We start from the raw sequence: 23,891 nt of genomic DNA, 5'->3' as shown, positions 1-23,891 counted from the left end.
ACTTGTCTCGGCCACTCCTGTTCCCCAGATGTATTCACAGGGAAGACCACACATACACGTCACACAATGAACACAGGCAGAAGGGGGACAGACCCAGATGACTGGGCTGTCTTTCTGTTAACTTCTGTTAACACCCAGCTCCGTTGTTGCTGCTGTTGTTTACTGGATTAGTTGTGTCCCACTCTTTTGCGACCCCAGGGGCTGTAGCCCACCAGGCTCCTCTGTCCATGGGAATTCTCCAGGCAAGAATACTGGAGTGGACTGCATTTCCATCTCCAGGGGATCTTCCCAATCCATAGGGATGGAACCCTGGATTGGCAGGCAGATTCTTTACCCACTGAGCCACCAGCGAAGCCCAACCCAGAACCAGCAACGCTAAAAATGCTTTGTCCAAACCACCACAAGTCATAGCGCATATCCCCAGTTGTTGAACACACGGTTTCGTTCAACTCGATGTTTTTATAAAGGTACCAACACAACTTTCTTGGCTACTTTCAACCCTACAATGGATGTTTTGGTCAAGATCCCACAGACACTCAAAGCTGCAACCGTTAACATAGCTAACTATAAGGAAAAAAAGGTGCAACCATTAACATGACTAACTATAAATAAAATTAACATAACTAAATATAAGCAACAGAGTTGGTGAGTCTTAAGGGTGTACAAACAAAAATATGTACAACATTCTCTGCCTGCCTTAATATATTGGAAACCATCGCCTCTTCCACACCACATTTCATCAACATCACTTGCATGCCTTTCAACAAAACACAAACCTTAACTGTTTACCACTCTCTTCTTGGCTCAGAGCAGGAAACATGTCACATAATTCACCTGATTCACTTGCTTAAGCCATACACTAAATCTACATCTGAAAAGAAGCAACCTTTCCCCAAATAGGCAGTGCTGTTCCGTGTGAGTTCCCCCCCACCCCATTTTATTTAATAAAAACAAGTCTGATCTTTGTGGTGTTTTTTTTACCCTCCCAAGCAAGACAACATCTGCCCAATATAAACCCGTGGGTCTACTCTATTTTAACAAGCAAGCAAGCATAGTGGCTAATGCCCAGAAGCCGCCAAACGCTCAAAACAGAAACTTTTCCCCTAAAATGTGAATGATGTCTCTCAGACCACTCTGCAGAAGCATCCTGGGTAAGACAGACACCCCGAACACACAGAGTTTCTGCCCCAGGAAGAGCTCTCCAGGAGGGGAAGGGGAGATGGGGGAAGGGGGAGAAGGGAGGGGAGAGGGAAAGGGGAGGGGAGAGGGAGAGGGGAGGGGAGATGGGAAGGGGAGAGGAGAGATGGGAAGGGGAGAGGGGAGATGGGAGGGGGAGAGGGGAGATGGGAAGGGGAGAAGGGAGATGGGAAGGGGAGAAGGGAGGGGGGAGGGGAGAAGGGAGTAGAGGGGGAGGGGGAGAAGCAAGAGGAGAGGGAGAATAGGGGAGGGGAGAAGGGAAGGGAGGGAAGAAGGGGGGAGATGGGGGGGAGGGGGAGAACGGGGGAGAAGAGAGAATGGGGGAGATGGGGGAGGGGGAGAAGGGGGGAGAAGAGAGAAGGGGAAGGAGAAGCGGGAGAGGGAGGGAAGCATCTCCAGTAAGATACACATCCCCCTGAACACAGAGTTTCTGTTCCAGGAAGAGCTCTGGAGGAGGGGAGGGGGCTGGGAAGAAGGGGGGAGGGGGAGAAGGGGGAGGAATGGGAGAAGGGGGAGGGGAGAAAGGGGAGGAGAAGGGAGAGAGGGGAAGCGGGTGGGGGAGAAGGGAGGTGGAGCGGGGGAAGGGATGGGGAGGGGGAGACACAACCTGCCCAGTCCTAGCCACCCCTCTCCTCTTGCAGCTTCAGGAGCATCTCCGCTCATTACTGCTGGGGCCACGCACAGAGCAGCCTGCTCCGGACAGCTGGGACGAACCAGAGGCAGATGGGAGGCCGGACTCGACGCTGGCTCAGTGCAGAGCTCACTGCACCTCAGAGCTGTGGAGAAACCCACACAAGTGGCAGGAAACCTGCTCTGAGCAGGCGTGCGTGCTGTCACTGGAGCGGACACCTGCCTTCTTTACATGTGTCACTATGCCATAGCGTCTGGCTAACCCTCACCACCTCCTGCAGCAAAAGCCTGCATCCCTGGGTGTTAATCTGCTCCTGACTGTGAGCTTAGCCTGGAATCAGAGTCACAGAAGGCTTTAAGGCGTCCGGCAAAGAGGCAGAAAGGAACAAAGAATCTGCCTTATGGAAAGTGTGGTCCTGGCAAAACGGCTCACGGCAGCGGGCGGACCACTCAAGAGTGGAATGAACGATGAAGCAGCAGGTGAGGTTCATTGTAAACAAGATTCATATTCACCAGATAAATGTGGCAGAAGGACCAAAAGAGCCATTCCAAGAGTCACTGTATAGTTTATAGCATGATACTTAGAAGAAATTTTCCATACGGTGATTGAAATTCCATGCACTCCTAAAAGGGAGCCGAACGTATGGTCATTTGCCCGGAGCGGAGGACTGTGGATGAGGTTCGGGCGCTATGCACACAGAGGTTTTTAATCCAGGTTTGACAGCACCCAGCAGACACAGCCTGAACCCAGCACTGGTGAGAACTCCCCGTTCCTCAGCGTGTCTCCAACAGCGTCCCCAACAGCGAGGGCTTCCGGACACCCCCGTTAATCTGGAAAACGCCACAAGTGACCCAGTTTTGGGTCTTAACCTTTTCAACCGCATTTGCTTAAGCCAGTGGCGTGACCATGGTGGCTGCCCAGCAAAACAACTGGCGGCCCTCAGGGAAATACAGGCAGCCCTCAAGGAAATACCACTGCCCATATCCCTCCCACGCCTGCCCATCAGGATCTCCGGGGCGGGGAAGACAGGCGTACCGAAGACAGCCCGGAGACGTTCCCACATCCTGAACTTCCCTGTGTGCAGCAGTTCCTTGGCTAAGAAAGAGGGAACAACAAAGTGCCCAGGAGGTAGGCCAGCAGCTCCCCCTGCTCCCCGAGTCCTCTGACTCCAGGCAGATGCCAGGATGAGCCTGGGCGTCTCAGAGGAGGATGTACGTGCACCTATGGGGCTCCTGTGACCCTTCTTTGTTCCCTGACAACACGACCCTGGGAGGGAGGCAGTGCCGGCTCTCATCTGTCCGGGAAAGAAGCTTGGCTGCAGACAGACAGTGATCGGGGTTCCTGTCCCCCAAGGCACTGCCCTCTGGGCCCCAGCTTCTAAATGACGACAAGATATGTGGGGCCCGAGAAACCAGATGTCTCCACTTTGTGACTCCAGCAAGGACGAGAAAGACAAACACAGCCAGCAGACGTCACCAGCGGGAGGGAAGTATGTCAACCACAATTCCCATTTTGGGACTGCCCTGGTGGTCCAGTGGTGAAGGATCATCCGCCTGCCGATGCAGGGGACACGCGTTCGATCCCTGGTCCAGGAAGATCCCCCAGGCCTAGGAGCAACCAAGCCCACGTGTGACAACTACTGAGCCCATGCTCCAAAACAACAGGAGCCACTGCAATGAGAAGCCCACGCACCGCAAACAGAGTAGACCACCGCCCCCCAGCTCCCCACAACTAGAGACAAGCCTGTGCAACAACAGACCTAGCATAGACCCCTCCCCTCAAAAGAAAACAAAAAAACAAAAAGACCCAACCAACCAACCAGAAAAAACTGCGCACGGTGTTCACAAAGCCTGTTTCACCTTGAGGTGCATACATGCCTTTCCGCAGATCCTCCCAGAACAACCCAAGCTGCACTGGCCACTCTCACCATCAGGACCCTAAGCTGTCCTCAGTCTTTATCAGAAAAGCCACCTTTTTCTTAAGGTGCCTGGGATGGTTAGATAATTAAGGGTTAAGGAACCGCCTCTGCCATCTGGTCAACCTCCAACATTGGATTACTTGTGTGTTGGTGGCTCAGTCAATGAATTCACTGTAGAGTGCCTTTATAATCACTTAAAAAACAAAAAACAAGTATGTGATCTATTGTGGAGTTCTACATGGAAACTGGGTCTCCGGCATTGCAGGCAGTCTCTTTACCTGACTGAGGCACCAGGGAAGCCCCAGGCATAAAACACTAGAAAACTGCTCTTCTCAGACATCTATGTCAGAGTAGTGATTGCCTAGGGATGGAGACAGATGAGAATGGGGAGATTAGGCAGAGAAGGATACGGGCTTCCCAGGCTGTGCAGTGGTAAAGAATCTACCTGTCAATGCAGGAGACAGGACACTAGGGTTCAATCTCTGGGTCGGTAAGATCCCCTGGAGAAAGGAACAGCAACCCACTGCGGTATTCTCGCCTACAGAATCCCATGGACAGAGGAGCCTGGCGGGCTACAGTCCATGGGGTGCAAAGAGTCAGACATGACTGAGTGACCAAGCAGAGAAGGATATATGTTATTGATTTAAGAACTCAATTTTAAAAGCACTCACAGGACTTCCTGGGTATACCTAGTGGCTAAGACTCCATGTTCCCAATGCAGGGGGCCCAGGTTCAATTCCTGGTCCTAGATCCCACATGCCGAGACTAACACCTGGCACAGCCAAACAAATAATAATTTAATTAAAAAATATAACTTAGTATACAGTTTTAAAAGTCCTTACTATGTGCATCATCTCACACGCTAGTAAAGTAATGCTCAAAATTCTCCAAGCCAGGCTTCAGCAATATGTGAACCATGTACTTCCAGATGTTCAAGCTGGTTTTGGAAAAGGCAGAGGAACCAGAGATCAAATTGCCAACATCCACTGGATCATCGAAAAAGCAAGAGAGTTCCAGAAAAACATCCATTTCTGCTTTATTGACTATGCCAAAGCCTTTGACTGTGTGGATCACAATAAACTGTGGACAATTCTGAAAGAGATGGGAATACCAAACCACCTGACCTGCCTCTTGAGAAACCTATATGCAAGTCAGGAAGCAACAGTTAGAACTGGACATGGAACAACAGACTGGTTCCAAATAGGAAAAGGAGTATGTCCAGGCTGTATATTGTTGCCCTGCTTATTTAACTTATATGCAGACTACATCATGAGAAACGCTGGGCTGGAAGAAGCACAAGCTGGAATCAAGATTGCCGGGAGAAATATCAATAACCTCAAATATGCAGATGACACCACCCTTATGGCAAAATATGGAACTAAATAGCCTCTTGATGAAAGTGACAGAGGAGAGTGAAAAGTTGGCTTAAAGCTCAACATTCAGAAAACTAAGATCATGGTATCTGGTCCCATCACTTCATGGGAAATAGATGGGGAAACAGTGGAAACACAGGTTCAGTCTCTGGGTTGGAAAGATCCCCTGGAGGAGGAAATGGCAACCCACTCCAGTATTCTTGCCTGGAGAATCCCATGGACAGAGGAGCCTGGTGGGCTACAGTCCATGGGGTCGCAAAGAGTCAGACACGACTGAGTGATAAAGCACACACACAGGGAGGTATTCTTTTGCCTATTGGAAAACTCAGGTATTTTGGGGGGCTCCAAAATCACTGCAGATGGTGACTGCAGCCATGAAATTAAAAGACGCTTACTCCTTGGAAGGAAAGTTATGACCAACCTAGACAGCATATTCAAAAGCAGAGACATTAGTTTGCCAACAAATGTCCGTCTAGTCAAGGCTATGGTTTTTCCAGTGGTCATGTACGGATGTGAGAGTTGGACTGTGAAGAAAGCTGAGCACCGAAGAATTGATGCTTTTGAACTGTGGTGTCGGAGAAGACTCTTGAGAGTCCCTTGGACTGCAAGGAGGTTTAATCAGTCCATCCTAAAGGAGATCAGTCCTAGGTGTTCATTGGAAGGACTGATGCTAAAGCTGAAACTCTCACATGAGGAATGGACCACGATGACTTACACACACACGGACTTGGGTGCAAAGGCGCCACAGCACAGCAGTGTCTGCTGCATGAATACTCCGGAAGCACCATAAACGTCCACGCGGAAAGGATCTGTTACCCACACAGTGGAGCATCCAGACCTCGGAGCATCGTGGGGTCGTTAGGACAAGTCATGAGTCAGACCTCAGGGCGCTCAACAAACTCCACTTTCATGTGTAAACACACAAGCGCCTGTTTCTCCAAGGAAACCTAAGAGCGTAGTACTGACACGGCCGCTCTCCGGAGAGGCAAAACGAGGGGATGCAGTTGGGTGGGAGAAAGGCTGATGGACTCCATGCAATTCCCTTTTGAAAGTGAATATTGGGACTTGCCTGGTGGTCCAGTGGCTAAGAAACTGCGCTCTGAATGCAGGGCGCCAGGGGTTCCAGCCCCGGTCAGGGAACTAGATCCCAGGTGCCACAACTAAGACCCGGCACACCCAAATAAATAAAAATAAATACTTAACGACGACATGAAAAGTGAAATGGTTTCCCACATCCACGTGTCACTCTCAGTACTGATAAATGCAGAATAAAAAATCACACTTGGAGAAAACTGTAGCTGGTATTCCAGCAGCCACCCCTGAAGAGTGCTTGTTTTGACCACTGTGCAGTGAGCAAACCCTCTGAGGGCACTGTGTAGAACCCTTTGGGGTCACCGCAGCTGACCGCTCCTGGGGGACCAAGCTGCTGCTGACCCCTGGGAACACACCACACCGAACCCCAAAGGCTTCTCCTCTTTAAAAGTGCAGAGGTCGATGAGGTGACCCCAAAGAAACGCTACACCACGACAGCATCTCTCTCGTCCCCTCCACCCTGAAGGGCTCAGAAACAGCCACACCGGGACACTCGTTTTCTGATTTACGAGGACCATCGCCTATTCCACGGAGCAATGAGGCTGCTCCGTTAATGCGGCAAAGAACAAAACTTTTTCCTTCTTCACTTTCTGAACCTCCTCCGTAGATGCTATTTTGGTTCCAAAAAAAAAAATCCTTTGGGATATGTCTTCAAGTCTGTACTAAAAACTGAAGTGCAAGGGGGAGGTCAATTTACTTTTTAAAATTTACAGCCAATCTTGGAAAAGACTGGACTAATTCTGTTTAAAAAAGGCAGGTCAACACTGTACTATGAATGAGCCAACTGTGAAATACCAAGTGGAGGATTATTTCTCTATATAAAAGCAGTCACGGGAATTTCTTGGCTGTGCAGTGGTTAAGACTCTGGTGCCATCACTTTGGGGCCCTGAGTCTGATCTCTGGTCAGGGAACTAAGATCTTGCAAGAATTCCATGGAATGCTCTAGGCAAGAATACTGGAGTGGGTAGCCGTTCCCTTCTCCAGGGGATCTTCCCAACCCAGAAATCGAACAGTGGTCTGCTGCACTTCAGGCAGATTCTTTACCAGCTAAGCCACCAGGGAAGCCGGCAAGCTTTGCAGCCAGCGTGGCCCAAAACAATCACCAATACCTCTGAGCTGCCCAGCTGTACTGTTCTAGTTCCTGCCTGTAAAAGCATCAGGTCCCCAATTTCACTCTCTGACCCCCTCAAATTATCCCAACTCCTATCCACAATTTGCTTTCTAAGCAAGTACGCTTGCCCGCCCCAGAGCTCAGCACAGTGCTAGAAACACCTGGATGTCCGCGTACATCACTCCACATTAGCATGAAACCCGAAAATCCGGTAGCCTGCCACCTTGTGTTAAAACTGGGCCATGACACTTTGCTTCATTTAGAGAATCAGCTATTGCCAGGGATAAGATTTAAGGAATCAAAATCACTTCACAAGTCAAAAATTAACACTCAGAAGTAATTAAAGAAGGAATCTTGTAAGAACTGACCATTACCAGGAACTCTACTCAATACTCTGTGACAAGCACAGGAAAAGAATCTAAAAAAGAGCGTGTGTGTTTGTGTGTGTATATATATATATGTATGTATAACTGATTCAACTTGCTGTCTTTTCCAAAGAGTCGTCCATTTGCATCAGGTGGCCAAAGTATCAGAGCTTTAGCTAAGTTAACTATACTCCAACATAAAACTAAGTAAAAAAAAAAAAAAAGAAGAAAAGGTAATCTTTCAAATTTGTGAAGTTGGATTCATCCTTGGCCAAGAGATGAATCACTCATGTACTTCCTAAGTGTACACGCTCACACATGTATGCACAGACACACACACACACACACACACACACACACACACACATGTCCACATCGGGACTGTCACAGTTGACACAGGGCAGCCAACAGAGTCCACGCTTTGCTGGCCTGCTCATCTCTGTCCGTAAACAAGGCTTGACGCCCGGGTCTTACCTTTTCACCACCAGCTTCAGGGTCTTATGTGACCCCTTCACCAGGCAGATGGCTTCCTGTCTAAACCCGGACAGACCGACATCATTGATGCCCACGATCTCGTCTCCGGCCAGCAGTTTGTCCACGGCCGCGGCTTTGCTGCCTTCTTCAACCTGCAATACAGAAAGAGGGTCCATGAGCTCCCCCCACCGAATGAGCAAACCAGTCCCCAGGACGCAGACAGAAGGACGTGTCGGTGACAGCTCTGTGACACCTACCTGTTCTCAGACCGGCTTCAGAACGACCCAGGAGTGAAGGGATCCAGCTTGGGCCCCGATTCCCTGTGGGAGACCAGGGATGCATCCTTCTCCTGGTGTGTACCCCTCATCCAGTCTACATCTGCAAGGCCTACCTTTTACGGAAGGGGCAGCAGAGTACCCACACACTCAAAAACACACCAGAAACAGGGGATCCAGACGGACCCCTTTGCTCTCCAGATCTCCTCCCTCCAAAAAACAAAAAAAAGATAGGTGTTTTAAAATTATTGACAAGTTATGTCTCACCCATCAATCCTGCACCTAGAGCTTCCCTGGGGGTCCCGTGGTTAAAGAATCTGCCTGCCAAAGCAGGAGACACAGGTTAGAGCCCTGGTCAGGGAAGAGTCCATGTCCCACAGTGCAAGAAAGCTCGTGTACGACAACCGCTGAGCCTGGGCTCCAGAGCCCGGGGGGCCACAACTGCTGAAGCCCGTGCGCCCAAGAGCCCGTGTTCTGCAACAAGAGAAGCCAGCGCAATGAGAAGTCCACAGGCTGCAAGTGGACAGGGGCGCCTGCTCACCACAACTGGACAAAGCCCACGTGCACCAACAAAAGACCCACCAGAGCCAAAAAAAAAAATTATTTTTTTAAAAGTCCTGCACCTAGGACTTTTTCTGTAACAGGTTTCTTTCAATGTTTGTTTTTTTAATTTCTGTAACAGCTCTATTTAGCTATAAGCCAAATACAAGCCAATCCGCCCACATACACACGAATGAATAGACTGTTAGTTGTATTCAGACTCGTCCAACCATCACCACCCACCCAGCTGAGAACAGGCTTCCTAAGCCAGAAGAAACCTCGTGCCTGTCAGCAGTCACTCTCCAGCCCTCCCCGGAGACCACGTACGTGTACGTGTACACGTCGTACTGTGGACACTTGATATACACAGTCATACAACAGGTGGGCTTTTGTGTCGGGCTTCTTTCACTCATGATGTGTTTTACAGGTGCATCCGTGTTGACCCGTGTTGGAACTCCGTTCCTTTTTAGGGCTGAGTGATACTCCATCGTACCAATCGACCACATTCAATGTATCTGTTCATCAGGGATGGATATATTTACTTTGTTTCTACTGATTGGGCTATTCAGTCAGTTCAGCTCAGTAGTTCAGTTGTGTCTGACTCTTTGCCACCCCACAGACTACAGGACATCAGGCCTCCCTGTCCATCACCCACTCCCGGAGTTAACTCAAACTCATGTCCATTGAGTCGGTGATGCCATCCAACCATCTCACCCTCTGTCATCCCCTTCTCCTCCTGCCCCCAATCCCTCCCAGCATCAGGGTCTTTTCCAATGAGTCAGCTCTTCGCATGAGGTGGCCAAAGTACTGGAGTTTCAGTTTTAGCATCATTCCTTCCAAAGAACACCCAGGACTGATCTCCTTTAGAATGGACTGGTTGGATCTCCTTGCAGTCCAAGAGACTCTCAAGAGTCTCCTCCAACGCCACAGGTCAAAAGCATCAATTCTTCGGCGCTCAGCTTTCTTTAGAGTCCAACTGTCACATCCATACATTTGGCTGTCAGCGCCCCATGAACACTTGTATACATATCTTTGTGTGTGAATATGCATCCTCATTTCCCTTGGGTGTACAACTAGGAGTAGAATGTCGGGGTCATATGGTAACTAGCATAAACATTTTGAGGACCTGCTAGAATGCTTTTTTTTTTTTTTAATTTATTTATCTATTTCGCTGTGCTGGGTCTTAGCTGCAACATGTGCCATCTTCCATCTTCATTGTGGCATGGGGTCTTAGCTGTGGGAAGACCACAGGTCTCAGCTGTTCCTGACCATGGGATCAAACCCATGTATGTAAAACACTCCCTAGTCAGAGTTACACACAGTATGTACTCAAGTGGACTGACCTACTCCTTAAAAGGATTTTACGACTTTTATCCTGAGAATTTTCAATCTGTAAATCCTTAACCCAGCTTTTCTTATATAGTAATAATCCAACTAAGCATCGAGTAAGACATCAATTAACCAACCTACTGTCTGTACCAGTGCCCTGCAAACTGTGTGCCGTGCTTACTGTCTCTGTCATCTCCAGCTCTTTGCTACTCCATGGACTGCAACCCGCCAGGCTCCCCTGTCCATGGGATTCTCCAGGCCAGAATACTGGAGTGGGCTGCCATGCCCTCCTCCAGGGGATCTTCCCAACCCAGGGATCGAACCCAGGTCTCCTGCACTGCAGGCAGATTCTTTACAGTCTGAGCCGCTAGGGAAGCCCAAGAATACTGGAGTGGGTAGTCTGTCCCTTCTCCAGCGGATCTTCCCGACCCAGGAATCGAACCGGGATCTCCTGTACTGCAGGCAGATTCTTTACCAGCTGAGCTACCAGGGAAGCCCTATGACCCATGAATCAAACCCAGCCAGCTAGGACTTCCCTGGTGGTCCAGTGGTTAAGACTCCGTGCTCCCAATGCAGGAGGCCCGGGTCCCATCCCTGGCCAGGGAAGATCCCACATGCTAGGTGGCGTGCCCTCCCCTCACCCTCCCTGCAAAAAATCCAGCCAGCTGTCTTTTTTTTGTTTGGGGCAAATAAAATTTTACTGGAATACAACCACACCCATTTGTTTATACACTGCTACAGGAGAGAATGGAATATTTTGGGGCCCATAAAGCCAAAAATATTTACTACTTGGCTTGTTACTTTAAAAAAAAAAAAAGCTGCCAACCCCTGTTCTACACCACAAAGCCATTCTTTTTACAAACTGCTAGGAGAACTAGTGAAAAAGATGACTGTTTATGTGCATACCAGGGTACAATTTTGGAAGTTCACTGTGCTCCCACTATATGCCAGGGCTGACCTGAAAATCAGTTCCAAACCTCACCAGGCACTAAAGCAAGGAAACGTTCCTCCTCTGGGGGTTGCAGAGCTGGAAATGAAGCCACTGACAGGCTCAAGGATGAAACCACACAGTAGTTGGACCCGTCTCTCCGCCTGCACCCGAGGACAACTCAACCCCTCCTTAGGGTAACAGAGTAATTATTTACTGCAAGTTGACCATAAACAGAACATAATGAACAAAATGACCACTCCAAACAGAACTATGAAGCAATTCATTCAGCTAACAACCGGTTTCCAAGTCTAGACGATTTTTAATCCCAACGTAATGACAGATCCCAACGTTAATAAGCTTCCACCCGGCCAAGATTACACACTCAGCCAGAAACAGCCAAGGTGAAGGATACGTGGTGTAGAGTTTAGGTTTCGACATGCCCCAGCTGGGGGTGCCCAAGGGCTGTGTCTAATCGGAGGGTTGGTGGGCAGTTAGCTGGGGTGGGCGGGAGGTGGGAGTTCCCGGAGGAAAAGATGGAGTGAACAGCAGGGGAAGGAAGTTAAAAGACTGGAGAGGCGGGGATGGAGCCTGCCCACACAGAAAACAGATCCATGAACGGCGGAGGACAGAACCCTTGGGCTGCCTGGCAGAAGAGGATGAAGGAGAAGGAGACGGAGGAGAAAGAAGGGATGGGTGTTCCCAAGGAGACAACAACCAGACAGGCGCAGAGCTGGTGAATCTGAGCATCACAAGCAAGCCTTTAGGTGAAACCATGACGATGAAGAAACCTGCAGGGTCTTAGAACAGGTTCTGAAGGTAGCCCTTCCTACAGACAACTCATCACCTGTAACGACTCGGCCATGACCTGGTGAGCTTTTCCGCCTCATCCCCGCAAACCCTTGCACGTGAGACTCTCTCAAAGCACTGTCATTAACGTCTGGCTAAGGGACTCGCCTGGAGGTCCAGTGGCTAAGACTCTGAGCTCCCAAATGCAGGGTGCCCAGGGTTCGATCCCTGGTCAGGGCACTAGATTCCACGTGCCACTACTAAAGATTCTGAACACTGCAATGAAGACGGAAGATCTTCAATGAAGATCTGGCTTGGTCAAATGAATTAAAATTTTTTTGAACAAAGGTCTGGCTTCACCCCGAAGCCCAAATCACATCGTGTTGCTTCCCTTCATCTGCAAAGATTTCCCAGCTCCTGCTCCAGCCGCAAAGACCGCATTCCAAGGCAGCCTGTCTGCCTCATCCAAACCACACTCCACCTACACTCCCAGCAAAAAACAAACGGCTCCAGGTTTGGGAGACAGAGTAGCCGGGGATCTCTGCCCGCCTCGGCTTCCTCGCCAAGACAAAGCATTTGTCCAACATTTTTCATGCTCATGGCAAAGAGAGTTGCAAATGAGGCAGCTTTGAAGACCTCGGGTCCGTACCCTTGACCCCATCAAGCTTTTCCCGTGAGGAAGACTTCATTAGGCTTGAACCTGGTGAAGCCCAGACTTGAAGCTGGCCCTCGGGTCCCAGGAATACAGCTCTGCCCGTCAGCTGTGTATAGTCTATCGTGCATTACACGTGATGAGTCACGCCTCAAACGCATCATGCACTGCACACACGCAGGCTTCTTTTATTGCCATCCTCTGTTTAACAGTCAAGATAGCACTGGGCATTGCCAGTAGCAGAGGGCACCGTCTGCAGGAGCCACAAACGGGGCAGTCCTGTTCTACAATCACCAGGCAAAGTTCTCAGTGTCCCTTGCTCAGGGGCCAAAAAAAAAAAAAACTCCCTTTACAAAAAGGCAGGCAGGCAAGGACAAAGGAATCCACGCCCACCCACGATGCCAGTCCGTGTACCCCGGTCAGAAGGAAAGCCCCAAGCTCACTCGCCAGGCCGAATATTCCGGTTTGGATTATTCACTGGAATTCTGTTTGCCAAACTCCTGTTGAGTTTTTAGGGTTTCGAAGTGTCCAAAAATGAGCAGACTGCCTTGCTGTCCTGATGGAAACATTTACTCTGGCAACAGCAAGAGGGAGGGAAGGGGAAAAAAAAAAAAAAAAAAAACCAGTCCATGGAAGTCTTTTTGGAAGCAAGCTTTCGTATTTCATCCAACGGATGTTGTTACAGATGATCGAAGATGACACCCACCAAGGGTGGGGGGGGCGGGGGCCCAACTCTCATGGGAGCCAGGACTCACTCGGGAAGGGACCGAGTCAGGGCAATGGGGGTGAGAGGGGAGGGGCTTGAGGCTGGAGATGAAAGACCTTCACCCCCAGACAGCAACTTGAAAGGGCCAGCAGAGATGGGGGTGGACATTACACGGGAAGGGGTCAGGACCCGGGCCCATCTGAAGAATGTCAGCCTGGAAAGCATGGCACCCTGGCAAGGGGAGCCTTTGAAGATAAGGCCAGAAAGAGGAAGATGAGGAATTTGACCTTGAGTTTCAGAAGCCGGAAGGATACCCTGGAGGCAGTGGTGGGGCAGGGTGGGAGAGGGTTCCCAGAAGGCCCGGCAGGGAAGCAGGTGAGTGACCCTGTATCATGTGAGCAAATGCGTCTAGCAGCTTCATCCTCTAGGCAGAGAGGAAAAAGCATCTCTCCTGCCCAGAACACATCACAGATCGGCAGCCACACGTGCTCAAACCAAGACAGGGCAGGGAACACAAACGTAAGCAAGGACTCTGGCAGCTGGGAAGGCAGGTCAAGGGACATATTCATTGATGGACATCAAGGGCCACTGCAGGAAAGGGGTGTGCAGTAGAGCTCAGATATGGAGCTTTGATGGCCTGGGAAAATCGCAACCACCGGAGATCAGAATGGAAGGGGGAGGAACGTTTAGGTCTGAGATCGGATTTCAAAGGCCATGAATCACACCCGTGACTTATCAGCTATGACTAGAAAGCCATCCAGGGGAGAGCATAAGACAGCACTGGCTTCTATGAGCCAGGACAATCACTGATGCCACCTCCCCAGTCACCCTCCCGAGTTCCCTTGTCTCCAAAGAGAGAGCTGAGTCATCCAGGAAGAGGATCCAATTGCAAAGCAATCAGAGAGCTCATCTTTGGTAACAGAGAAGCCCGTGGTGGGGAGGGGGGGATCAAAAACCTCCACTGAAATGTATCCAGACTTGCACATAAACTCATCACTGGTCTCTGTCTCCTTGGACAATCTCAGGGAGTATCTTATCAGCAATCTGTGGAATTCAAGCTTCCCAGGAACTCTCAGTTCAGTTCCCATTCTTCGCACTCCCATGAACTGCAGCATGCCAGGCTTCCCTGTCCGTCACCAGCTCCCGGAGCTTGCTCAAACTCATGTCCACTGAGTGGGTGATGCCATCCAACCATCTCATCCTCTGTCATCCCCTTCTCCTCCTGCCTTCAATCTTTCCCAGTATCAGGGTCTTTTCAAATGAGTCAGTTCTTTGCATCAGGTGGCCAAAGGACTGGAGCTTTACCTTCAGCATCAGTCCTTCCAATGAATATTCAGGAATAATTTCCCTTAGGATGGACTGGTTGGATCTCCTTGCAGTCCAAGGGACTCTCAAGAGTCTTCTCCAACACCACCACAGTTCAAAAGCATCAATTCTTCGATGCTCAGCTTTCTTTATAGTCGAACTCTCACATCCATACAGGACTACTGGAAAAACCATAGCTTTGACTAGACAGGCCTTTGTTGGCAAAGTAATTGACTTTGTTGGCAAAGTAGTTGAGTGAAGAATCCCATGGACAGAAGAGCCTAGCAGGCTATGGTCCACAGGGTCGCACAGAGTTGGACACAACTGAAGCAACTTAGCACAGCACACATGTCCTGAGCGTCAGCTGACTATTTCATGGGGGGTAATTATTTAACACTAAACATACTTGATGGCAATCTGGTGTCACAACTGTGCACAAAATATGTCTTGAACATTTAAAAGGACCTCGACTCCCAGATGTTTTAGTAGAATCACTTCCCAAAGAAAAGCACTCCTTGATCTCGGCTCTTTCTTGTTCCACATCATGACACTCCAATCTCCCATAATGTGCCATGAACATGCCACGAAATAGTGCAAATCGAGCATGCAGTGCTTACGATATTAAACGATGAGTTAATGGGACCTATATGATGGTACAGCCTATCAATATTTGGCATCCTCTTAAGGAAAAGTAGCTTCTGCATTTTAGGCTAGAAAGTCACTGGAATATCTGTTTAGAAAGGAAAGTGAAGTTGCTCAGTTGTTTCCAACTCTTGGCGACCCCATGGGCTGTAGCCCACCAGGCTCCTCAGTCCATGGAATTTTCCAGGCAAGAGTACTGGAGTGGGTCTCCATTTCCTTCTCCAGGGGATCTTCCCAAACCAGGGATTGAACCCGGGTCTCCCGCGTTGCAGGCAGACGCTTTACCATCTGAGCCACCAGAGAAGCACCAGGGAAGTTTAGAAAAGAAACTATGTAGTTTTTTAGATGTTCAGTACATACATTAAGAAGGGTGTACACTGTTTACAAAAGCCAGGACATGGAAGCAACCTAGATGTCCATCAGCAGACGAATGGATAAGAAATCTGTGGCACATATACACAATGGAGTATTACTCAGCTATTAAAAAGAATGCATTTAAATCAGTTCTAATGAGGTGGATGAAACTGGAGCCTATTATACAGATTGAAGTAAGTCAGAAAGAAAACCAACAATTCAGTATACTAATGCATATACATGTAATTTAGAAAGGTGGTAACGATGACCCTATTTGCGAGACAGCAAAAGACCCAGATGTAAAGAACAGACCTCTGGACTCTGTGGGAGAAGGCGAGGGTGGGAGGATTTGAGTGAATAACATTGAAACATGTATATTACCATATGTGAAACAGATCACCAGTCCATGTTTGATGCATGAGACAGGGTGCTCAGGGCTGGTGCACTGGGACGACCCAGAGGGATGGGATAGGGAGGGAGGCGGGAGGGGGGTTAGGACGGGAACACATGTACACCCACGGCTGATTCATGTCAATGTATGGCAAAAACCACTACAATATTGTAAAGTAATTAGGCCCCAATTAAAATAAATTAATTTAAAAAAAAAGAAGGGTGTACACACTGAACTGTGTATAAATTCTCAAAACAACCAATAAAACTTTAATTAGAGAGGAAAATTACTTTCCTCGTGCTTGACAAAATGTTATCTCGAAAAACAAGAAAAGTGGTAACCACCTCCACATGCAAAAAAAAAAGCCTAAGAAGAAACCCCAAAACCCACCTCATACATTTCAGATTCAGACGAACAAGTCTGTATTTAGTCCCGAACATAGGAGTGCACCCTGAAGATTCTAACACACTCCCTCCACTCATTGCCAAGGTGAGGGCTGCATCACACGGGGCCCCAAGACCAAGAAAGGCAGACGTGGCCCAGAGAAGCAGACAGACCCAGGCTGATGGACAGAGAAGGCCAAGGAGAAGTCTGAAAGACCTGGAGGCATCAGAGGCTGCAGTTAGCAACCAGAAGTCCACAGAGAAACAGGAAAGACGCTGACTGCTCAAGAAGACCTTTTAAGAAACATAATTTTTTTTTTTGGGTGGGGGGGGGTCTTCCCTGGTGGTCTGATAGATAGGAATTGCTTGCCAGTGGAGGTGAGACAGGTTCAATCCCTGGTCTGGGAAAATCCCACACGTTGCAGAGTAACTAGTCCCATGGGCCACAACTATTGAGCCTGTGGTCTAGAGCCTGGGAGCCGCATCCACTGAGCCCATGTGCTGCAAGTATGGAAGCCCTAGCGCCCTAGAGCCCACGCTCTGCAACACGAGAAGCCACCACAGTGAGAAGCCTGTGCATGACAAATGGAAAGTGACAATGTTAGCTGCTCAGTAGTCTCCGACTCTTTGCGATCCCGTGGATTCTAGCCCACCAGGCTCTTCTGTCCATGGGATTCTCCAGGCAAGAATACTGGAGTGGGATGCCATGCCCTCCTCCAGGGGATCTTCCCCACCCAGGGATGGAACTTGGGTCTCTGTAATTGCAGGCAGATTCTTTACCATTTGAGCCACCAGGGAAGCCCACCTCAACTACTGGGTAGCCCTTACCTGCCGCGACTAGAGAAAGCCCTTGTGCAACAAGGAAGACCCAGCACAGCCAAAAACAAATACATTAATTGTTGTTCAGTCGCTCACTCCTGTCCAACTCTTTGCGACCTCATAGACTGCAACACGCCAGGCTTCCCTGTCCTTCACCATCTCTCGGTGTTTGCTCAAACTCATATCCATTAAGTCGGTGATGCCATCCAACAATCTCATCCTCTGTCGTCCCCTTCTCCTCCTGCCCTCAATCTTTCCCAGCATCAGGGTCTTTTCTAATGAGTCAGCTCTTCTCGTCAGGTGGCCAAAGTATTAAGAGAGCTTCAGCTTCAGCATCAGTCCTTCCAATGAATATTCAGGACTGATCTCCTTTAGGATGGACTTGTTGGAGCTCCTTGCAGTCCAAGGGACTCTTAAGAGTCTTCTTCAATAGCACAGTTCAAAAGCATCAAATACATAAATAAAACAGTGCAATTTTTAAAAAAAGAAACGCAAAAGGAAGGAAATTTGCATCAGGGGGTCAGTGGTAGCAATTCAGAACCCAAGCCAGACTTGACAGGGAACCCCGATAGGACTGTTCAACTCTGAACCCAGAGCCCACAGCCTCCTCAGGCGAAGACGAAGCCCAAGGTACATGGCTGCTCTCCAGGAGGGGTGAACATCCAGGGCCTCAGGGCTCTGCGGAGTCCTGACCCTCAGGGACAGCACAGCACTTTGGAGAACACAGGCCAATCCGTGGAGGGGATACTGTCTGCAGGGCAACACTCAGGGGGCATTTTCGGAACACCCCTGCCTGGCGAGGGGAAGTCACAATCCAGGAAAAAGGTGCGCAGAGGACACCCATTTCAGTGCCACGCCAGTTAGCAATGTAGTGCGTCTTAAGTGCAAATCACCAGCCACCAGCTGAGTGGTGATACTGGGGCTGGACGTGGGGACCTTTGGGGGGGTGTAGCAGGCTGTGCCTCGGGAAGTGTCATCAGCAGAGGGCACCAGAGGGACACTGGGGGACAGGGCTTCCCTCTGAAGTCAGCCCAGCCCTGCTCCTGAGACAAGGCAGTGTCTTGACTCTTTTCAAACCAATGGACTGCAACATGCCAGGCTTCCCTGTCCTTCACCATCTCCCAGCGCTTGCTCAAACTCATGTCCATTGACTCGGTGATGCCATCCAACCATCTCATCCTCTGTTGTCCCCTTCTCCTCCCACCTTCAATCTTTCCCAGCATCAGGGTCTTTTCCAAGAAGTCAGTTTCCTGCATCAGGTGGCCAGAGTACTGGAGTTTCAGCTTCAGCATCAGTCCTTCCAAAGAATATTCAGGACTCACGTCATTTAGGATGGACTGGTTGGATCTCCTTGCAGTTCTGTCGCTCAGTCGTGTCTTGCCTCTTTTCAAACCAATGGACTGCAGTGGGCCAGGCCTCCCTATCCACCGCCAGCTCCCAGAGCTTGCTCAAACTCGCGTCCGCCGCGTTGGTGATGCCATCTTCATCCTCTGTCGTCCCCTTCCCCATCCCGCCTTCAATCTTTCCCAGCATCAGAGAGGTCACCGGCCTTGAGTCCAGAAGTGGTGTCACTGTTCCTTCCAGCTGCCGTCCTCTTCAGAGCTCTCTTTACCCCAAGGAGCACCTAGTTAATCATTCTTCACTAAGTTAATAATAAGGAATCGTCTGCTGACAGTAATTCTTTACACCCGGGGTGGCAAACTTCTGCACCGAGACAGCCATATGGTAAGTATTTAAGGCGGGGGGGAGGGGGGGGGGGGGCCGCGGTCTTCTGGTCTCCATGGCAATGGCACAAACCCGCCCGACAGAGGAGCCGGAAGGGGTGTGTTGGAATGTGGCCAGTGCCCAGAAGCCTGCCTTCTATTAAGCAGCCCCCGTTCCAATTACTGCGCGCTTTCTGCTTCCCAATGAGACCCTGCTGCTGCTGCAGCTGCTAAGTCACTTCAGTCACGTCCGACTCTGTGCGACCCCATAGATGGCAGCCCACCAGGCTTCCCCATCCCTGGGATTCTCCAGGCAAGAACACTGGAGACTCTGAGGGATAGACAGTTCCATGTGACAAGCACAGCAATGGAGGCATACATGGGCCCCAGCATCACAGAGCAGGAGCAGTCAGACCAGAGGATTCGAGGAGGGGCTGATGATCAGGGATGCTTTCACAGAGATGAGGACGAAGGCGCTAGGACTTCAGACTGAGCCCGACCACTTCACTGCACAGTTGGAGAACTGAAAGCGTTCGTGGCTCAGTCACGTCCGACTCTTTGCAACTGCATGGACCATAGCCCGCCAGGCTCCTCTGTCCATGAGGATTCTCCAGGCAAGAATACTGGAGTGGGTTGCCATGCCCTCCTCCCCCAGGGGATCTTCCCAACCCAGGGATTGAACCCAGGTCTCCAGTATCACAGGCAGATTCTTCACCACCTGAGCCCAGCAGGGAAGTCCGACTGGAGAGAACTGGAGAATGAAGCCCACTTTATTGTTCTCAGTCTCAGTTTTCCACTCAAAACAATTCGGACAACAGTTGGGCTGGGGGTGGGGCGGGGCCTGACAACCCAAGACCATACGAAGAATAAAAGGGAGACAAATTACGAAAATATGTTGCAAATTCAGAGTCTTATGCAAGTATTATTTACAAAACACGTTATTTAGAATTTGCTGGCATTCCAATCAGGACTGCAACCCAGGGGAGGATCCTGGACTTTCAAGTTCAGTGACAAATGGTCCCCACTCCTAATTAATAACACGAGGAAAGGAGATGCTTAAGTGGCAAAGGGAGATTGCTCCGTTTACAAACACCCCAAAGCTATTTGGATATACTGGTTTCTAAGTCCTTGCATACCACACTGTTTGGGGGGAAAGTAAAGCCCAAAGTTCAGTTATCCTAGAAGCTCTTACTGTTTATTCTCAACTACAGTTTCTTTTACCCGTGATGAGCTACCATACAGCTTTACAGAAAACTTTTAAAATACAACACGTCACCATTCACAAATGGGGGGGGGTGTCTTACAAGAGTTTCACTTAAATGGGTTATGTGGAAACTAAACCACACGTCCCCCATTTGAAACACACACACACACACGCAATTTAAGTTCTCAGGCTAAGACACAAATACCTCTCTACAAAATGTCATCGTTTATATGTGTATGCTCACGGCTGACTGAGCTTCCCAGGTGGCACTGGTGGTACAGAACCTGCCTAGTTCTTTACTGGCGCTAAAGAACGAAGGAAACATAAGAGACGGGTCCAGTCCCTGGTGGAGAAGATCCCCTGGAGAAGGGCAGGGCAGCCCACTCCAGTATTCCTGCCTGGAGAATCCCATGAACAGAGGAGCCTGGTGGGCTACACTCCATGGGGTCAGACAGTCACACACGACTGAAGTGACTTTAGCACACACGCACGCATGGCTGACTCAAGTTGCTGTACGGCAGAAACTAACACTACATTGTGGTGCAGTTATCCACTAATTAAAGGGAAAAGATGTTATGGTTTACAGTCTGTGGTTTTTGCAATCAAGGAAAGGGGAAAAAAGCAAATATGCCTTCTCCACAGTTGGCTCTCTGATATATGTGCTATATGCACAGGTCAGGTGTTCCTAACTTGGGCATAGTTCTGGGTCCTCTTGGTTAGAATGGGGACTATGTTTTCTAGAAACTCTATTTCCATATAGTTCATTAGATTGGGTCCAAAGGAAACTGTCCAAGGATAGAAGGCGGAAGCTATGGTTTTCCCAGCAGTCATGCATGCATGTGAGAGTTGAACCATAAGGGCTGAGCGCCGAAGAACTGATGCTTTTGAACTGTGGTGTTGGAGAAGACTCTTGAGAGTCCCTTGGACTGCAAGGAGACCCAACCAATCCATCCTAAAGGAGATCAGTCCTGAATATGCATTGGAAGGACTGATGCTAAAGCTGAAACTCCAATCCTTTGGCCATCTGATGCAAAGAGCCGACTCATTGGAAAAGACCCTGATGCTGGGAAAGGTTGAAGGCAGGAGGAGAAGGGGATGACAGAGGATGAAATGCTTGGATGGCATCACTAATTCAATGGACATGAGTTTGAGCAAGCTGATTTCCTTTAGGATGGACTGGATGGATCTCCTTGCAGTCCAAGGGACTCTCAAGAGTCTTCTCCAACACCACAGTTCGAAAGCATCACCTGATGTGAAGAGCCGACTCATTGGAAAAGATCCTGATGCTGGTAAAGATTGAAGGCGGGAGGGGAAGGGGATGACAGAGGATGAGATGGTTGGATGGCATCACTGACTCCATGGACCTGAGTTTGAGCAAGCTCCGGGAGATGGTGAAGGACAGGGAAGCTGGGCCTCTCCTGGAAGGAAGATAAACAGTGATGGGGGGTGAAGAGAAACTGGAGGCCACTGGGCACTTCTGCATCACTTTCACCTTCTGTCCTTGTCTTTGGGGTCGCAAAGGGCTGGACAGGACTTAGCGAGTGAACAAGTTTTTTAAAATTGTGCTTTAACCCATCCCACACAAAATTTATTGTCACCCTTTTTTTCAATATACAGAAACAAACTTACTTTCTATACGCTATGAACAAACAACCCCAAAATAAAATGAAGATAACAATTTCACTTCCAAGAGTCTGAAGAGGCAAAGAAATTCTAGTGATAAATTTGATAAGAGTGAAAGTTGCTCGGTCGTGTCCGACTTTTTGTGACCCCATGGACTATACACTCTGTGGAAAATTCTCCAGGCCAGAATACTGGAGTGGGTAGCCTTTCCCTTCTCCAGGGGAATCTTCCCAACCCAGGGATCGAACCCAGGTCTCCCACCTTACAGGCGGATTCTTTACCAGCTGAGCCACAAGGGAAGCCCAAATTTGATCAAAAGAGGAGGGCAAAACTTGAACCCCGAAAACTACAAAACACTGCTTTGGAAGAAGTTATCTAAATAGCTGACAGGGCATGCCACAGTCACAGATGGAATTGCTGACGCTGTTATTTAATAAGATGCGTCACCCATTTTTAAGTGTACCGTTCAGCAGCGTTCTTTGTAATTACATGATGTGTAAGTGAGCCCTAGGAATTCACCTTGCAAAACTGACACCGGGTCCATCAAGCGTTTCTCCCAGTCCTTGGCAAGAGCCGTTCTGCCTTTCTGTTTTCAGAACCCGACTCCTGTGGATGCCGTGTGTAAGTGGAGTCCCACCGGACTGTCCTCTGGGTCTGGTTGTAGCACTTGAGGTTCACGTACGTGATCGCAGGCCGCGTGGAGCACCCGTTATCTAACACTAATATTCTACCGTATGTATACGCCGCGTTCCCTTTATCCTTTCACCTGCCGAGGGAAACCTGGGCTGCTTCAAACACCGGCAACTCTCATACACAGTTTATTGTTGTTCTGTTAGTCGCTCAGTCATGTCTGACTCTTTGCCACCCCCATGGACTGTAGCCCGCCAGGCTCCTCTGTCCATGGGGCGGATGCAAAAATTGCTATGACCAGTTGGGCAAACAGGTGGAAAAACCTTCAAGTCTCCTGAGTGTTCACCAAAAGACCTGTGTAAGAATGACCACCCCAGCACCACCCATACCAGCTAAAACACAGAAAGAAGCCAAATGTCCAGCCAAAAAAAAAAAAAACCATGGGATACAGACTTTCCTGGTGGCCCAGTGGCGAAGACTACAAGCTCTCAATGCAGGGGTCTCCGGGTTTGATCCCCGGTCAGGGAACAAGGTCCCACATCTCACAACTAAGATCAAAGATCCTGTGTGCCCTGCAACTAAGACCCAGGTACAGCCAAATAGATAAACATTTTTTTTAAATAATTAAAAAAATAAAATAAAATATGGATGGGCTAGCTGAACACTGGGATAGCTCAGCACATTTCTCCCCCAGGTACCAGTGATGTTCAGGGCTGGATATTCCTCTGTGACGGGGCTGTCCCTTACCTGGAGGATGTCTACGATCGCCATTCCTAGTCTCTGCCCACTGGATGTCAGCAGCATCCCCCACCCCCACCACCGCCCCAATAACATCTGGAATGTCCCCAGATACTGTGCAGTATATACCCCGAGGGACAAAAGCTATCATTCCCAACTGGGAACCTCCACTTGAGAAAGGATAAAATGCCTGCCACACTCATGACAACAACCCTCAGTCGAACATACAAACAGGAGACGGGACAACTCTGAAACACCCTTCCGACCTCCTGCCCTGTGAAGACGCATCCACCACAGCAGGACGCCGGCAGCCTCCTGCCTCCCACAGAATGTCTTGCGAGAACTCCCCTGGCGGTCCAGCAGTGAAGACCCCTTGCTTCTGATGCAAAAGGCACGGGTTCGACCCCTTGTCAGGGAACCGGACCCCACAAGTCACGCCACTGCCATGCAACGTGGCCCCCAAAATCAAAGATCTCCCACCAGCAAAGGGAGAGAGGCTGGCTGATCAGGCCGAGTGGAGGCCCTGTGTTCAGTCCAGTCCCACCGTTGACCAGGCAAAACTAACCGCTGTCGCCTTGCTCTGGACACCATGCATGCGTGCTAAGTCACTGAGCCGAGTCCAACTCTGTGACCCCCCATGGACCGTAGCCCACCAGGCTCCTCTGTCCACGGGATTCTTCAGGCAAGAACACTGGAGTGGGATGCCATTTCCTTCTCCA

The 23,891-nt window shown here is 49.5% G+C and overlaps 1 protein-coding gene across 4 annotated transcripts in view; it reads right to left on the bottom strand.

Annotated features, from left to right (window-relative positions):
• SHROOM2 (shroom family member 2) overlaps positions 1-23,891 on the bottom strand; it is a 141,088-nt gene that overhangs the window by 61,570 nt on the left and 55,627 nt on the right. For all 4 annotated transcript variants that reach the window (XM_027533603.1, XM_027533604.1, XM_027533602.1 and 1 more), the window contains exon 2: positions 8,162-8,313. In XM_027533603.1, coding sequence (XP_027389404.1) covers positions 8,162-8,313 — 152 coding nt within the window. The remainder of the gene's footprint in view (positions 1-8,161; positions 8,314-23,891) is intronic.

This window comes from Bos indicus x Bos taurus, chromosome X, assembly GCF_003369695.1.
Source record: "Bos indicus x Bos taurus breed Angus x Brahman F1 hybrid chromosome X, Bos_hybrid_MaternalHap_v2.0, whole genome shotgun sequence".
Taxonomy (NCBI): domain Eukaryota; kingdom Metazoa; phylum Chordata; class Mammalia; order Artiodactyla; family Bovidae; genus Bos; species Bos indicus x Bos taurus.
Note: the sequence above shows the minus strand (reverse complement) of the source record. Positions and strands in the feature narration are given on the sequence as shown.